General features: G+C 33.6%; 2 protein-coding genes across 5 annotated transcripts; one reads left to right on the top strand and one right to left on the bottom strand.

The window, feature by feature from the left end:
* Window positions 1-924: 924 nt before the first annotated feature.
* LOC132738442 (mitotic checkpoint protein BUB3-like) lies at window positions 925-14,368 on the bottom strand. Of its 4 annotated transcripts, none has more exons than XM_060725940.1 (7): window positions 14,345-14,368; window positions 9,252-9,477; window positions 8,301-8,370; window positions 7,387-7,538; window positions 6,640-6,823; window positions 5,792-6,011; window positions 925-4,578 (listed from the first exon to the last, which is right to left on the bottom strand). In XM_060725940.1, coding segments are annotated over exons 1-7 (1,011 nt in total). In that variant the 5' UTR covers window positions 14,347-14,368; the 3' UTR covers window positions 925-4,421. The 4 variants fall into 4 exon arrangements, with proteins under 4 accessions (XP_060581923.1, XP_060581924.1, XP_060581926.1 ...); XM_060725941.1 differs by lacking the exon at window positions 14,345-14,368 and adding an exon at window positions 14,172-14,255; XM_060725943.1 differs by lacking the exon at window positions 14,345-14,368 and adding an exon at window positions 14,087-14,111.
* Window positions 14,369-15,530: 1,162 nt separating this feature from the next.
* Window positions 15,531-16,742, top strand: LOC132738439 (cholecystokinin receptor type A-like). Its single transcript, XM_060725936.1, has one exon. It carries the CDS (start codon window positions 15,531-15,533, stop codon window positions 16,740-16,742), a length of 1,212 nt encoding a protein of 403 aa, XP_060581919.1.
* The last annotated feature ends 1,888 nt before the right edge of the window (window positions 16,743-18,630 follow it).

The raw sequence follows: 18,630 nt of genomic DNA, 5'->3' as shown, positions 1-18,630 counted from the left end.
TCATGAAGGAGCCGCGAATTGCCACATAGTGAAAAGATATGAGAAATTAAATAAAGTGCAATATTGAACATGGGATCTGAGGTTATGAAAATGCATGCGTGTCACATACAGCTGTCAGAAAACAACATTAAATTATGCAATATATCCCATGGGTAATAAAAAATATCATAGCACGTGTTAGTTCCGATCATTGTACCTTTCTTGAGATACCGTACTTGCGATAACAGGAAGATTTGTTTATTATATACGGTAAACGGCCACATTCGCCTAAGCAGCATTTGATAACACCGAGTGTATTGTTTTAACTTTGAACCCTCTGGTATTACCGGATTATCTAAATCCCCACCCTCTGACAGGTTCCGCAACATGCAATGCTGAGCGCTAAGGTTCGATTTTATCACCCATGAATCGAACATAGGAAAACATCTTTATAACGTTTACAGCATCTATATTGTCTATTGCACATTTGACTGAATGCAGTTGTTGTTGGTATACCTTTTAACAGTACCTGTAAAATAATCCCATAGCAACAAGAGAAACATTACAGGCATGCACGTCCTATAAAGGGCCACCTGTACATATATCATGACACAGTTTGCCGAGGACATCCTAGTCACTAGCCTGGAGACCAAGGCCATATTTACATGTCAAATGTTAAACGCTTCTTTACATATATATTGACCTTGGGAATGGTTTTGAAATAACATATAACTAATGGTCACCAACATGTCACGATGTGTAGAAAGCAACTTTCAGATTGCTACTGCTAAGGTCAAGGTCATAGAGTTTTAAACTGCTGAAAAGTTTGTTTAAATAACTTCTCATGATCAAAATTACAAGAGGATGTGAAAAACACAACAACCTGCTCGCTACCCCCAAGGTCAAGGTCACACTAAAAGGTCTAATATAAAAACTTCATAACAATTCCATTGCTGATAAGGTTTTAATAAAACTTGAATATGGGCGTTTTTGAATATTATCGGTAATCATGTTCTATGACAACTGACAGAAAATATGTATTTTAATATCATATATTTGTTTAAACAAACATATTATACAATTATTAAGTATATGAAAGCTCAAAAGAAGACAATGAAGTAAACAAGAGGGCCATGATGGCCCTGAGGTCGCTCACCTGTATATAGGCCCCCCCACCCCCGGGCCAATTTTTACCCAAGGGCTTTTATTTGTTTATTTGAACAGACTTGGTAGACACCCATAAGAAGATGTTTCATGTTAAACATCTAAGTTCTAGCTCATTGGCTTTTTTAAAAGAAGATTTTTAAAGTTTTTACTATACACATATAGTTAAAAACAATTACACCCCTGGAGCAGGGCCAGTTTTGACCCACGGGCATTTATTTTAACAAACTTTGTAGATATTTACTTAAAGATGTTTCATGCTTAATATCTAAACTCTAGCTATTTGGGTTTTTCCAAAGAAGATTTTTAACTTTTTGCTATACACATATAAGGAAAATCAATGACCCCCCCCGGGCAGGGCCAGTTTTGACCCCAGGGCTTTTATTTGAACATACTTGGTAGACACCCATTAGAACATGTTTCATGCTAAATATCTTAGCTCTAGCTCTTTGGGTTCTTTAAAAGAAGATTTTTTAAGTTTTTACTATATGCATATAGGGAAAATCTATGACCCCCTGGGGCGGGGTCAATTTTGACCCCAGGGCTTTTATTTGAACAAACTTGGTAGACATTCACTAGAAGATGTTTCATGCCAAATATCTAAGCTCTAGCTCTTATGGTTCTTTAAAAGAAGATTTTTTAAGTTTTTACTATATGCATATAGGGAAAATCAATGACCCCCGGGGCGGGGCCAATTTTGACCCCAGGGCTTTAATTTGAACAAACTTGGTAGACACTCATTAGAAGATGTTTCATGCTTAATATCTTAGCTCTAGCTCTTGGGGCTCTTTAAAAGAAGATTTTTTAAGTTTTTACTATATGCATATAGGGAAAATCAATGAACCCCCCTGGGGCGGGGCCAATTTTGACCCCAGGGCTTTTATTTGAACAAACTTGGTAGACACTTACTAGAAGATGTTTCATGCCAAATATCTAAGCTCTAGCTCTTATGGTTCTTTAAAAGAAGATTTTTTAAGTTTTTACTATATGCATATAGGGAAAATCAATGACCCCCAGGGGCAGGGCCAATTTTGACCCCAGGGCTTTTATTTGAACAAACTTGGTAGACACTCACTAGAAGATGTTTCATGCCCAATATCTTAGCTCTAGCTCTTTGGGTTCTTTAAAAGAAGATTTTTTAAGTTTTTACTATATGCATATAGGGAAAATCAATGCCCCCCTGGGGCGGGGCCAATTTTGACCCAAGGGCTTTTATTTGAACAAACTTGGTAGACACTCACTAGAAGATGTTTCATGCCAAATATCTTAGCTCTAGCTCTTATGGTTTTTTAAAAGAAGATATTTAAATTTTTTTCTTTTGGTTGCCATGGCAACCAGAGTTCTGCATGGAATTAAATTCTTTGAACAATTTTTAAAGGTGACCACCAAAGGAACATTCCTGTGAAGTTTGGATGAAATTGGCTCAGTGGTTTATGAGGAGATGTCATTTAAAGCAAAAGTTTACGGACGGACGGACGCCGGACGAAAAGCGATCACAAAAGCTCACCCTGTCACTTTGTGACAGGTGAGCTAAAAATAAAAACATTTCTTTAGTGTCTTTTTTTTCTGCATGTACATAATGAAAATCAAAGACCAACTGGGGTGGGCCAATTTTGAACCCAGGGCTATAATATGTGCAATCTTGGTATAGGTCCACTACACAATCATTCATGCAAACTATCTAACTTCCAGCCTTTGGCAATTTAGAGAAGATTTTCTAAGTTTTTACTATATACATATAAGGAAAACCAATGACTTTAGATAATATTATATACCAAATATCAAAGCTCTAAGCCTTGTACCTTCAGACAGGATTTTTAAAGTTTTTACTTTATATACATAATGAAAATTAATGAACCCTGGGGCAGGGCCATTTGACCCCTGGGATATAATTGGAATAATCTTGGAAGAGGTCCACCACACTATGTTTCATGCGAAATATCTAACCTCTAGCCATTGTCAATTCAGAGAAAAAGTTTTTTAAAGTTTTCACTATTATATGTACAAATAAGGAAAACCTAAGACTCCCCCCCCCCCCCACCCCTTGCGAGGGCCAATTTTCAATTTTGACACTAGAGGCAAAATTAGAACATCTTTGGTAGAGGACCTATAGATGATATTATATACAAATTATCAAAGCTCTAAGCCTTGTACCTTCAGACAAGAAGATTTTTAAGATTTTACTATATGTAAATAACGAAAATCAATGAACCTGGGGCCGGCAGGGCCAATTTTAACCTCAGGGCTATAATTTGAACAATCTTGGTAAAGGTGGTCCACTGCACAATGGTACATGCCAAATAGTGCTCAGGTGAGCTAAAAAGTAACAGTTCCAGAAGGACAATATTTTACAACAGCATTGTATTAGTAATTTAAATAAGTTCTGCAAGATTATTCAATATAACAAAAGTTTTTACACTGAATGGTGTGACACTTCTCCACATGTATGATGGAACTTGTACCCCCCCACCAATAAAAGTCTTGTCAAAATGAGCCATACATTTTGTTTTCCCCATTATGATAACATTACAATGTTCCTGCATAAAATTTTTTTCACAATGTTTTCTCCATAAAGATCACATTATAATGTTTCTCCCATGAAGATTATGTTAACTTTTCCCTAGGAAGATAATTTCACAATGTTTACTCCATAAAGATCATGTCACAATGCTTCAAAATTAAAATCATGTCATAATGTTCCTTCCAAATAGATCATGTTGAAATTTTTTTCTCCAAAAAAAATCATGTCTCCAATAAATTCACATCAAAATGTTTTCTCCAATAAAATCACGTCAAAATGTTTTTCGCCACTAAAGATCATGTCAAAATGTTTTTTCTCCAATAAAAATCAGGTCAAAATGTTTTCCTCCAATAAAAATCAGGTCAAAATGTTTTTCTCCAATAAACAGCATGTCAATATGTTTTTCTCCAATTAAAAAATCACATCAAAATGTTTTTCTCCCATAAGATCACGTCAAAATGTTTTACGCCACTAAAGATTGTGTCAAAATGTTTTTTCTCATATAAAAATCACATCAAAATGTTTTTTCTCCAATAAACATCACGTCAATATGTTTTTCTCCAATTAAGTCATGTAACAATAATTTTCTCCAATGAAGATCATGTTACATGTCAAAATGGTTTTTGTCCATAAATATCCTCTCACAATATGTTTTCTTATTAAGGACATGTCACAATGTTTCTTTCTCACACAGTGTGTTATTTTAAGATCATGTTACATGGGCAAATGTTTTTTCCTTGTACATAACACAATTTAGTTACTTTGGTTTTGTTTCTTGGTCACTAACATTTCTGATGTAGATATTGTCCTCTGGTATACTTTTCTGTTCATCATTTTCATACATGTATGAGGAGGCAATTGCCAGAACAGAACTGTCTGCGCTGAAGGACAGAGCAGCTATACTTGTAGGGTATCTGAAAATATTGAAAACAGTAAATGAGCCGTGCCATGACAAAACCAACATTGTGCATTTGCGACCAGCTCTGATCAGGATCCATGCTGCTCGCTCTACTTGTAATAGGGTTTGTAAGCGAACAGCATGGATCCTGATCAGACTGCGCGGATGCTGGTCGCAAACACACTATTTTGGTTTTGTCATGGCGCGGCTCAAATCAAGATGTTTATCTTAAACTAGGAATGAAATGAGACTTGTTACAATGAGATCAAAGCACTGTGAGGTTTAGGCAATTATATAAGTATAATTTATCAGTTTAAACATATTTATTAAGCTTGGATTTGGTGAAAGTGTAAAGCTTGTATGAATCCCCAAGAGTTTGCTTCCTAGAACTAACCAGTGCTGGTGTCATAACCTCCATAGTAGAGCATGAACCATATTATCCCTGGGCTGATAGGAAGACACCTTAGCCATTAGGCCACCAATCATTCTGATCTAAAAAGGATTGCACTTTGTCACTTTTAACTCACACTTAGGAACACTTCTGTATCTGTGCTATGGACCTGAATAGTTTAGTTTTCAATTTCAAATTTAAAAAATTTTCTGCCATATTGAGCTTACACTCTATCCCCTATCTAGTAAATTAATACTGGAATTATCACCTATTTTTAACTTAATATTCTGATTAACCAATTTAACACTACTATCATCTATTCTCAACCAAAAAAAATCCAAACCAATGTTTAATTGGCAAAGAATGAAAATCTCAATCGACTTAAAGTCTCATTACTACTTTTAAAATATACATTACGGTATGTAATGAACACATGATGTCAGCAGGACAGCGTGCTTGACACAAGTCAAGTCAAATTCTCAGAGCTTGACAGTATAATACAAGCCTGGATAATGTACCGTAATTCAAAACAGAAATCCATGTAAGAGTTATGGACCTTAAACAGTGACAGCCTTTTATGCTCTCAAATAAGTGTGTGAATATTCAACCCATACCCTTCAGTAGTTTTTGGATATACCAACTTGCGTACAAAAAACGCCTGGGTGAGTACAATAGCTCTCTCTATTCTTTGAAAAGTCGAGATAAAAAATTATATGTTTGCATGTTAAGTAAAACAACATTACAGTTTACATCCACAATCTCTTTCCTTCATCTTTACAGTTTGAAAATAATCATATGACTGTACACTAAAAAACTGTAAAAAAAAAGTGAAACCTACCTGTGAAACTGACAAAGTCTTTTTTTATTAAATCCATCCCAAATATTTACAAAACCATCAGATCCACCTGTAGCAAATGTGTTGTGCTGATTATGAAAGGCGATGGCATTTACAGGGTAGATCAATTCAACTCCATTCTCCTTCACACGATGACATTTAAATGCATATTTCTTCTTTTGTATTTCGGGACTTGGATCTAAATATTCCACTGCCACTCGACCTGTAAAGTTAATTTATTATATAACCTGTTAGAATAAAATGTAAACAAATGATCATGATAACAATAATTCTTGATAAACTTTTACTTTACAAATGCAAGAAATGTTTACTTTTAAAATCAGAACTGATCTTGTGTTCATCATTTACTGAAGAATATTTCAAAATATTCCTTCTTTTTTTCCCCAAAAAATTATTTTTTCTTTATTTGCTCATATGCGATTTTCGTCATCATCGTAGTCAGAGTAAGAAGTGTTGCTGAATAAAATATTACTATATTGCATATTGTACTATTTACATCGTACTTGACATTTACTTTTGTCAATATCTAAGAAGATAATTGTTCTACATTGGATTTTGATCAGATTACGGTTTAGTAGACAAGACAGAGAAAAAAGCATGCTCGACTAATTAAATCCTAGACGCAGTAAAGGAAGTCAAAACTATGAAACAATTAATTATGATACGAATAAATCTGATGATAAAGAACATATATGTATATTTGAAGTTGATATATTAAGAAATAAAGAATTTACAGTTAAAAAAATTTTAATGCAAGAAAATTGAAATTTTGAACGCAAACGCCGGGGACAGCTCCCCATATACTTTGTAGATTCAAGCTCAAATCAAACCTTCTATGGAACTGAGAACATATCCTTGTTTATTTGGGAAACATCGGATACAGCGAGTCTGATATTTCAGACTGGATTCTCTACGCTGCTGGACATATCCCATATTTCTCAGATCCCAAACGAGAACTCTTCTACCAGCAGTACCAACCACTAAACGATCACCACATACCGACATTGTGTAAACCTGTTACAATAAAATAATCCTTATACATTGAGTGGGGTGAAAATATTTTACTCTGAACTGGAAGAAAAATATGTATAAACATTTGTAATTAAGGTAACAACAATATATAAACTACTTACAAAAAAAACAACAAATAAAAAAACAATAACACATTTTCTTTTTGAAAAACATTTCCTTATGTATGGTTTAATATTAGAACGTTTAGTAGCAAACAATATTGATTTGCCTGTAGGTTAAACAGCTTACAATATTTGAATATTTCTTATACAGGCCATTTCAACTGAAAATTGTAATATATGGGTATAGTTCATCTTCAAAACAACTTGATGGAGAATTCATTAAACTCTTTTAAATGAAAACTGTGATTTTTTATATTATTTTATCACAAACTGATTCTTTTTGCAAATTCTGACATTTTCACAAATGTTTTTAATTAATTCCCTTAGAAATATTTAACAGTTAATCAAACTTTACCCCTCACACCCCGAAAATCTTAAGCCATAATGGGCTATAAAAAGCAACGAAAAGTTTTATGACCAAAATGAATAGTGACAGAAGTGAACCTTGTCTGGTTGTGTGAATGTACCAGCGCTGCATGGTGTTCTAGGATCCCACAGTTTGACAGACGAGTCCCAGCTGCCAGTTATGACAACATTCACATCAGGACAGTATTCCACACAACGAATTGGTGCATCATGAGTACCAACATTGGTGCCTGAAAACATTATATAGTCATATTTCATATAACATCTGTAACATGGTCTTTTAGTTTAATCTTATTTTACTGCTTAATACACATACTTTCAAAGATCGAAAATTCCACTCGTCCACTCGTATTTAAGGGAACTCGATGTCTGCTAAGCTCATAAAGTAGAATTGTTAAGTTTTTTTGCTGCAGATTTTTGAGTCTCAGTCCTAGAAATTGGGATGATTTTGGCAAATGTTGTACAACTATGTTTTAAATGGATTACAAAAATAAAAGTAATAATATTCATTTGGCTCAGTTGTTTAAATGATTTATGTTGAGAAGTTAGAATTAACTAGTAAAACAAAAAGATTGGTATTTATACAAAAACCAAGCGTATTAGTCAACTTCCCACCTATACAAAACTGACAGTTAATATGAAGCAAAATAACACCTATCTGTGCACAGTACACTGCACTTTTCTCAGTTCTGGACAGCATAATCAAAGCAAAGTAGAAAAGGGGACACAATTCTGCAGAAGTTCTTTGCAGACTTTCATACAGACTTTTGTAATTAGTATACAACGCCATGCACAGGCATAACTTACAACTGTTTATAATGTTGTTAACCTACATGTAAGTTGAAAGTTTAAGTTCATGTAAGTTTCACAAGCAAAAAGCATGCATAAGAATCAATTCCTTAAATCTTCGTTTCTATTGGTTTAATGATTTTAAACTATTACTGTACATAAAGGTATCTTTACTGAGTTTATTTGTATATATATGTATTTACCTGTATTTGTGTTAAAATCATAGACTTTCAGTGTATTATCTACACCTCCACTGTAGCAGTGAACAGCATCCTAAAATATACATGTTTTAATTTATTTCTAATCAAACTCATTTTGGATAAAACTATCTTAGAAAAGTTAGAATCATGACTGTTGACAAATGTTGATGGTTGGTGACTTAATAAAAGAAACTCAACTGAGGTCAAAAGCCTTTATTTTTCTTATTTCTTACATAGTTTGGCTAGGACACTTAAAACAGAAAGATAAGCAATGATAATTAAGAAATATGCTCAGAAATAATTTGAAAATCATATTTGTGTGATATTATCAGCCCCATTTGATTGAAAAATGTTGCAACGCTTTTCAATTTTTTGTCTGACATTTGTCACAAGTAAAATAAAGAAGTGAGCGAATGATCTGAAATTTTGCACAAAAATTATTGGTCTAGACATACATAAAATGGAACATTAATCTCGAAAAATAATTGCAAGTCCCCTCATGTCAAAAAACCTAAGTGGAGTGAGTCCCTTTAACCATAACTTTCATTTAAAACTATCACTTTCATTCAAAATTAACAAAAGTACAACCTCAAATTTGGCTCAATATCAGTTAATACTTCCAAAGGTTAAGGATGTCATCCTTCCATTAATCAATTTTATTCAGGACAGGTACTAACTAGTAAGAAACAATAACCTTCAGGACCTTTGTTACCTGTACCTTATAGGGGATTGGGGCCAGGGGGCTCAAATTGGGGGATTTGGGTTGTGTAAAGTATTACATATTCTACTTTTCGAAGTGCAAAGTTTCAATATGATATTGTTACGGGTCTTTTGGTCTAGAATGCAGGCAGGGATAATTTGGTTGGCTATGTTTGTTTGGGCACAATGATATCTGATGACCTAGTCCTAGACATAAATCCGTCCTCTACAGAGTTTTATACATATGGTACATACATGAAAACAGCAGTCTAGTACTGGTGCTGGATGGTTGTATTTCATTCGTAGATGATTTGCAATTACATCGTACAGACGGACCGATGTATCCCATGATGAAGTGAGCAGAAACTGACTAGAATTTGGACCAAATTTCACAGCGGTTATGCCATCTGTAGGTGGATTCTTTAATTGAAATTCACTTGGTGTTTCAGCCATTTCTCTATCCACTATAATACCTAATGTCCTGAAAAATAAAAAATATGTGCTATTTTGTACGCAGGATATAACAAGCATAGTTTTACTGTAAAATTATATAATAATGTTTCTAAAATAAGCCTGTCTAAAAAAAAATAAGCCACCATTTTCTTACCTCAAAGTAATCTTGATAAATAGTCAGTCTGATAATTCAACAGAATATCAGATACATCTTATGTAAACATCTAAAACCTCTAAATGCTGTCTAACAAATTTTCTCTCTAATCATACACATTGAATCGATAGCTATTTTAATCAGATTGACCTAAGAAGGGGGGGGGGGGCATACCCTTAGCAAGGTTAACCCTGGAAAATAGAATGACAACTTGTGCACTAATTGTTCTCAAATTACACAAGTAATACTCTTCCAGTGCTCCCAAGGATGGCCATAGTAAATAAATAAGTATACAAACTAAATAATAAGATAAGTTACGAGTATAATTAATACCCTTAGGGCTAAAAATCTGATAATAAGCCGCAAATCCTATTCTCCCAATTACGAGAGTATGTTACAGACTACCATATTTAAATACTTTCAAGGGATGTACATTTTTTTTTAAAACCTTGTATCTTTCTTTGATTTATATGCGTCTATGACACATGATTATTCACCGGCACTGTCAATGACAATCAAATTCTCAATTACAATGGGGACACTCAATCACATTGCTTAAAGGTTAACTGTTCGAGGTAACATATACTTAATATCACAATACATTAATTTTGTTATGATGTTAGTAGCTGAAAGTAAATGATAACTAGAACTCCGCGAGTCCGATGTGTCGCCTTGTGAACAATGTAGTTTAGGAGAAATGGCCAGGACAAAAATGAAATATGAAAAATAACAAAGGGCAATAACTAAAAAAATAATAAGTGCAGAGCAGCAGTTTCTGTGCACTGCACTTCTTATCAATAAGATCTATCATTCTATGATGTTTCAAGTCCATACCTTTCATACTTGAGGAGAAATGACCAGGACAAAAATAAAGTATGAAAATCAACAAAGGGCAATAACTCAAAAATAAGAAATGCAGAGTATCAGTTCTTATGCACTGCACTTTTTCTTAATGAGATCTATCATCCTATGAAGTTTCAAGTCCATAGCTTTTATACTTAAGGAGAAATGGCCCGGACAAAATTATAGTATGAAAATAAACAAAGGGCAATAACTCAAAAAATAAGAAATGCAGAGTACCTGTTCTTGAGCACTGCACTTCTTCTTATGAGACCTATCATCCTATGAAGTTTCAAGTCCATGACTTTTATACATAAGGAGAAATGGCCCGGACAAAAATAAAGTATGAAAATTAACAAAGGGCAATAACTCAAAAATTAGGAAGTGCAGAGTACCGGTTCTTGTGTACTGCACTTCTTCTTAATGAGATCTATCATCCTATGAAGTTTCAAGTCCATAGCTTTTTTAGTTGAAGAGAAATGGCCCGGACAAAATTACAGTATGAAAATTAACAAAGGGCAATAACTCAAAAAATAAGAACTGCAGAGTACCGGTCCTTGTGCACTGCACTTCGGGTTATTAATAGAAACATGCATACCAAGTTTGAAGTCAATCAGACTTTTAGTGACTGAGTTATGCTCCGGACAAGCTTTAGGGGACGCCGACAACGACACAGACGCCGCCGACAAAAGTAACCCCTATATGTCACCTTTTCAAGGCGACACAATAAACTAATTACAGTATAATTATCTGTACGAAATCTGCAGTGGTCATAGTATTATTTTTACAATAGCTTTAGCTCTTACATTTGGTTTGCTATTGCTGATCATGGTCATGCAACTACATAGTTAGGTTAAGAAGCAGATGCTTGTTTTGGTTGAGTCTATTATGTTTTGTTTAGGGGGTGAGTTGTCGTACACAAATTTACAATTTATATGCATTTATTTTTTTCCAATGATTGTTATTATCTTAAATGCTTCTGGGATTGTTGTTTTATCAATTTATTTGTAAATAAGATTGTTATATGTCTATTAACAGAATAATTTTAAAGAACACGAAATAAGTTCACACCTTTATGTGTATTGAAAACGTGATGGTTTAAGCCAATTAAAACACATCAATTTTTTTACGATCAGACAGAGAAAAAGTTTGCAAAGAGTAAATCGATAATCTTTATGTAGCAAACAAACTTTGAATTGCAAGTATTTTTTCATATATAAATCTTTTCGGCAGGATAAACTGTCAGAGGAGGGCCAGGCATTTTCGTATCGTAAAATGGCTGCCATTTACAGTATCAAGTGATTATACCATTGAAGCACCAAAACGACTTAGCGTGGGAATTATAAATATAGCTAACCTCGGCACGTCGCATGGATGGAAAATACCTTTTTCATATTTTATTGTAGTAAATATTTACAAACTGTGTCTTTCGGGGTTTCTTTTTTATCGTTATATAACCAATAATGATGTTAATATGAATAAATAATCATACCTCAAATCTGTGACTATGACTTACAATGAAATTCTACCTTAAGTGTATTAAAAAGGTTTTTAATTTCCTGTAAATTTATTCTGTGATTATGCTTCAAAGCAGTCAATTGACCGTGAATTTTCTTTTCATATTTTGATTTCCTTGAAATCATTTTTCTCATCTGAAGGCATGCAACTTTTATATGATGATACATTAATTACATTCCATGAAAATGTTTAAAGATATAAAATATCTCATGACATGTTTGTTCATTACACCTTTAATGCAGCAAACATAAAAAGTCTTCACAAAAAGTAGTATGCAATTCTGAATTGTACCTATATTACATATGAATGTATGTAATATTTTCCTTGTATAATGTATATATAGGCAAGGTAGCAGCTGTATGTCTAAATACCGAATATAAACTCATATTTTAAGCAAATATGAACGGATATGAATTTTTCTTCTTTTCTTTTTAACCTTTAATGAAAAGTAGTCCTATTGTTAATATTTAGGTCACAAATAAATTTGAAAAGGTTGTTTAACATAGAATGATGATAAGTTTATATTTGCTAAATTAATTGCAAGTTTAATTATTTAATGTGACTTTCTAAGCCTTATTATAAACATTGAATTCATGTTTAGTGAATATGAATGATATATTTGTGAATATGAACGACAATACCAAATATGAATATTAAATATATATAGAAATGTAGATGACAGTTGATATTTGCTAGTTACAATGAACTATGGATGGCAAATTACATTGACTATCAGAGATCGAAAATTCCACTCGTTCACTTGTAATTATGAGTAGAATTTAAGAGAATATGAAGCAGGATGAGTAGAAAAATGCACAAAGGATTTAGAAGCTACTCATCCTGCAGATGAGTGGCTCTGAAAATATTTTTCGATGCTAGACCAACTTGGATTGTATTTATATTGGCGAATATGAATATTATTTTGGCAGGTTTACGAATGAATACCATTTCATACACATAGAGTCACCGTACCAGTGCTCAACCAGTTTTTCACAAAATCACATAACAACTCTTTCAGAACAAAAAGTTTGCTGGGAAACTTATTTTTGTTACAAAGCTGGACCTTTCAAACTCACAATAAGCTAAAGCTTTTTAATAACACAGATTAGGATACTATTTACCACGGAGTTGTATATAGGGTATAAAACCACTATATTTTTCAGACAACCAAACCAGTGCTCGACCAGGTGGTTTTATCTCTATCAGAACTTTTATTTCTTATAAAGAGATATGACTTTTTATGTTCAACAATTCTATTTCAAATATATTTTGAATAATTCATGTTTTATTGTCTATAGATGAAAATATGATAGCAAATATGATACAAAGGAAAAGCTATACATTGACAAATAAAGTGTTTATAAGAGATTTGGAATTTACATATACTTGGGCGTTTGAGATTACTTATTCTCTTATTTTTTTTACTAAAATCACTCTGCAAACATAGTTAAGTGTGATAATTGGTGTAATATACAAATGGTCTACGCTTTTAGTGGTGTGTTCCCGATTTGTTTCCGCACAGCTGCCATATTTGTTTACATGTTCGTAGCCCCTGCCTTTTATGGAAAGCAGGGTTTTGATAATTTTTGAACACCTTTCCTATGGAAATCAATTGGAATCATAAAAGTAAAGGCAATTTAACAAATATTGTCCACATTTTCCCTATATTATCATTATTTCAGTGTTTTAGATAGTTTTTAATGCTACTTTTATTATAAAATTGTATTTTTGTACTGTTTAATATTGTCTGCAAAATGGTAAATCTTCTACCAAACTTGGAGTACTTGTACATGGTGTAGAGGTTACAGGTCAGGTACAAAGAGCAAGCACAAACTCCCAGGGTTTTTCCACTTTAATGAATAAATCATACACAAATAGAAGTATTGGTCGAGCACTGGGCTGGTCGAGCACAGGTACTGTGACTCTATTGCCACTATTGCATAGTTTCTCACAATTTGAATATTAAAAATCAATAATAAAATATGAAATGTCCGGTGGTACAACTTCGAAGACTTTGATCACAGTTATTTAAAATCTGTAATTCGCGGAAACATATTACAATTTGTGTGGAACGATTTTTCACATGTATGTAAAAAAAATTATATTTTCTTGCAATAAAATATACTTCTGTTTGCTTTAAATAGAATATCTCTTTAGTTTTAACATTTTTAATAAGTAATTTGACACAATCAAATTTACAAAAATTTTACCGGGCGCTCTTTGTGATGGGACGCTTGACTCGAAAAAAATATTCGGCCTCTAACCGATTCGGCCGTAATAATTACAAGAAACTTTATTTTAAGTCGGTTTACAAATTACAAGAAATATTAGCTAATAAGCTAATTTTCCGACAATAATAGAGACATAAAACATATTTACTAACATATAACTGAGATCTGAAAAGTAAATACATTTAAAACGATTTACAGTCAAATCGGCCCAAGTCAGATCGGCCCCAAGTTAAATCGGCGCCAGAATAGTCAAATCGGCCTCAAGTTAGATCGGCCTCAAGTTAGATCGGCCCCATTTTTTTAAATTTTCTTTATTCATTTTTCATTTTCTTGTCTTTTTTTTGGTGATTTTTTTACACTAAAATAAGAAAAAAAAAATACCCCTCCGCCATTTAAACTAGACTTTCTCATTTATGGACCAATATAATTCGTGATTATAAAATAATACTTTTCAGTTTTGTTGTCAATAAGAAAAAGACGTAAAAAAGTATTCTTAATAACACGTGTCATTAGAATGCTTAATGCTGGTATGTCGATGAATGAGGTTGGTAGGGTTGTTGGCAGATATAGCTAGCCGTTCCATTCGAAATCATAGGCAACATTTCCAAACATCAGGGCATACTGAAGATTTACCAGTAGTGGACGTCCATGCGTCACCATGCACGTACGTCTGGTTAAGACCGCTACATCATGAACATCGAGGCTGTTTTAAACATTTTATTTAGGTTTATTATTATTATTACCTGATACCTTATTTTATATATGCAAAAAAGTTTATTTTTTTTTGCTGTTTTCTGAAATTCTAAAAACGTTAACGTTCGCGAACTGTTGACTTGTCAATAGTTGTGACTGTTTCCCTTGCATGCTCAGACATGTACTAATGGAAAACCCTGCACATTGTTTTTAACCGCAAACGCATTTTCAAGAGTGATTCATATAAGGTTGTCCTTCTTTGGTAAAAAATATATCAAACAGAAAATCAAAGGAAATATAGTCATTTGGAACGCTGAGTTTTTACAATATGAGTCAGACATGTCGACAGATATTACTGTATATAAATATTTTGAACTGATATTAATAATATTTTAGATTGTAAATATCAATGACTAAAAGGAAGAAAAAGGTGTACCTTGAAAAAAGGGGAATATCTGTTTTATGTTATAGTTACATAATAGTTTGTTATATAAACATGGTTCCGTTACAATGTGTCACCTCTGTGCACAATGCCTAAAATATGCATTGGTTTCCTTAAAACCTTAAAAGGAATAAGATATATATGTGATACACGCACTAACATTATTTCTTGGTACATACATTGTATAGGAGAAACACATTATGATGACAGCGGTAAATATTTCTCAGAACGGAGAGGAACTTACCCGGCAACTTAAATCACATCTACTTCCGGTTACAGTGTTTATTTGTGTAGAAGCATGTGTTGGTTTCTTTGGAAACATTGCAATTTTGGTAGTTTATTCAAAACACTACAAGCAAGTGAATTTCAAGAATTTTGTATTGGCTCTGGCTTTTGTAGATCTTGTAAGCTGTTGCACAACGCTTCCCGGTGAAGTATTTTCTCATCAGAACTGGTATGACTACAAGTACACGTGGGTTTGTAAAGTGAAATCTTATTTCAACGCTTACACAGCCTTGGCGTCAGCGTCTATTTTACTCATTCTCGCGATTGACAGATACAGAAAAGTTTGTAATCCGTGTGCGTGGCAAATACCTTTTCAAGTGGCTTTCAAGCTTTGCGTGTGTTGCTTGGTGATATCTGCAATTGTATCTACTCCATTGCTTTTATTTTGGGGTACTCAGACGTATTTGTATGACATCAAAGGGGAAAACGTGACGGTATCAGTTTGCGAGAAATCGGAAGACTATGCGGAGACAATGTATCCACTTTTATTTATAACTGGGGCGTTTCTAGTGCCGATCAATATAATGATAGTGGTTATTATGACACTGAATTTTACGATAGCATGGCGATTATTTGGTGGAAGCATACGCACCGAAAAACATGCAGTTTCAGAGAAAAAAACTTCTAAAAGGACAATACAAATGCAAGAACTATCTACAGATATTTTAAGCACAGAATTCACCAACGACTTAAAAGGCGATCCTGAAAAATCGGCAACAATCTCTACCATCAAGACACCTTCAGAACAGAAAAATCGTAATTCACCCAGGAAAAGGAGAAGACGACGACCAGAGATTGGCGGATCGTCTAAGTTTCGACGGAAACATAAAACAATGATCATGTTAATTTTGACGTCAATATTTGCTGTCACGATGGCAACATACACTGTATTCATATGTTTTGTCGCAAAACCAAATGGCATTGTGAAAGAAATGTCCGATAGCACTAAGCCAGTTTTCTTCTTTTTCTGGCGATTATACTTCGTGAATTCCGTCGTTAATCCGATATTGTATGGATTCATGGATCCCGGTTTCCGTTCTGGGTTCATGTACTATATGCAAAGAGATGCAAAGAGGCAAGCCATCTGCCACAAGCTTGTCACAAAGCGATACACACTAAGCTTTATATAGAAATGGTGGAACATAACATTACAGAACTCTTTTTAATGTCATTATTTAGGTTACGGTGACATCGCTTTGTGTTGTAAAGTAGGGCAAATAAAAGTGTCTATGTCTTCGTTTTTTCACGGCGTCTCAACGCCGTGATATTGTGATGGGTAGTTTTCGGTAGCATGGGCAAAAGTCACGTGACCAAATGCCTTTCGATTTCTACAGCCGACATTTTATTGTTTTTACGTAATCATTCTACAGCCCATTTCCGTGAAAAGTTACATAGAAACAGTTTTTTTTTCAAAACCATATAAAATCTAAACAGTATTTTTATCAACACACGAAATATCAGCGTTTTATATTAACACATTTCCGGACATCCTTTCGACATGCTTGAGAAATTCGCCTTGAACGGATTATGTATGGTGGCTGATTAACGCCATCCAAATATTTTCGCGTCTTCGCCTCAAAATGCGAAAATGCGAAAACACGAAGGGACGACATAATTTGACTAATGTGTTCTCATGTCGGATCTATGTCTCTCTCGGAGTGAATCTTTTCACGTGTAAAATGTCTTTGAACATTACATTCCTAAGTTTCTATATTTGCAATTAAGAACTTAAATTGTCTTCTTTTTTAGCTCACCAGAGCCGAAGGCTCAGGGTGAGCTATTAGTATCAAAGGGGGATACTCCGGCGTCCGTCGTCATGCGTCAACAATCATCTTCTTCTCTGAAACTGCTGGGCAGATTTAACTAAAATTTGGTCTGTAGCATCCTTGTGATAGTCACACTTAAATTTGCTCATGTCATTTCAATTGGCCCCTTTTAGGAATCAGCAGAGCTAAAAATAGAAAAACCTTTAAACATCTTCTACTACAGAACTAATGGATGGATGATCACCAAACTTTGTCTGTAGCATCCTTAGGTAGTCTTTTATCAAGTTTGCTCATATTAATTTGATTGGCACTAGGGCTAAAAATAGAAAAACCTTTAGACATCTTCTTCTACAGAACCAATTGATGGATGATCACCAAACTTTGTCTGTAGCATTCTTGGGTAGTCTTTTATCAAGTTTGCTCATATTAATTTGATTGACCCCTTGTAGGGGCTGCTATAGCTAAAAATAGAAATACCTTTAAACGTCTTCTTCTACAGAACTAATTGATGGATGATCACCAAACTTTGTCTGTAGCATTCTTGGGTAGTCTTTAATCAAGTTTGCTCATATTAGTTTGATTGGTCCTGTTAAAGCTAAAGCTTAAATGCACTAGCATTTCTTTAAATTAAAGTTTAAAGATATTCTAAGCTCTAATTTTAATATAAAAAAATATTGACAATGGATACACAGTCTCCTTATAAATATAAATATGAAATATACGTGTTTTGACTTCACACAAAGTAGATATGTTATGTTTTAAACTCTTAACACTATTCGTGGTCACAGTATAAATATAATGATAGTGTCATTACAAAATTTTTTCTTTTTTTTTTATAGAAAAGACCATCTTTACATTGCCTGTAATAGCATATGCAGTTTCCTGTACATAGTATATTCATTCTTTTATCCAAATAAGACATTTTCAGCAAGAATTTCATAAATTTCATTGGCTTGGGTCATGACCTGTTTATGATGTGTAAATATATTTCAGCTCTGGAATTCGGACTACTGCATCATTGTAAGGTCAGTTGTAGGTCATTAACCAGGAAAAAAATAGGCCTAAAGAAACATAAAATTTGTTTCTCCTGTACTTTACTATCAAAGATGAGTTTATCTGCTCAATTCTCTTATTGAATTTTGTAAAAAATTGTAATTTTTTCATTTTTTGTTGTTGAATTAACAAGGGACAACGGGTTTAATTTCTGTTTCTGAATTGAATTTTGATATGAACTGGCTTACTTTTGATATAT

The sequence above is a fragment of the Ruditapes philippinarum genome, unplaced genomic scaffold, assembly GCF_026571515.1.
Source record: "Ruditapes philippinarum isolate M1 unplaced genomic scaffold, ASM2657151v2 ctg556_1_1_1_1, whole genome shotgun sequence".
NCBI lineage: Eukaryota > Metazoa > Mollusca > Bivalvia > Venerida > Veneridae > Ruditapes > Ruditapes philippinarum.
Note: the sequence above shows the minus strand (reverse complement) of the source record. Positions and strands in the feature narration are given on the sequence as shown.

Coding starts and splice junctions, on each gene's coding strand:
- LOC132738439 (XM_060725936.1), top strand. CDS start 15,531: ATGACAGCGGTAAATATTTCTCAGAACGGAGAGGAACTTACCCGGCAA.
- LOC132738442 (XM_060725940.1), bottom strand. Junction 8,371..9,251: donor TACTAGACTGCTGTTTTCAT/GTATGTACCATA, acceptor TGTATATTTTAG/GATGCTGTTCACTGCTACAG. Junction 6,012..6,639: donor TGTTCTCAGTTCCATAGAAG/GTTTGATTTGAG, acceptor TTAACTTTACAG/GTCGAGTGGCAGTGGAATAT.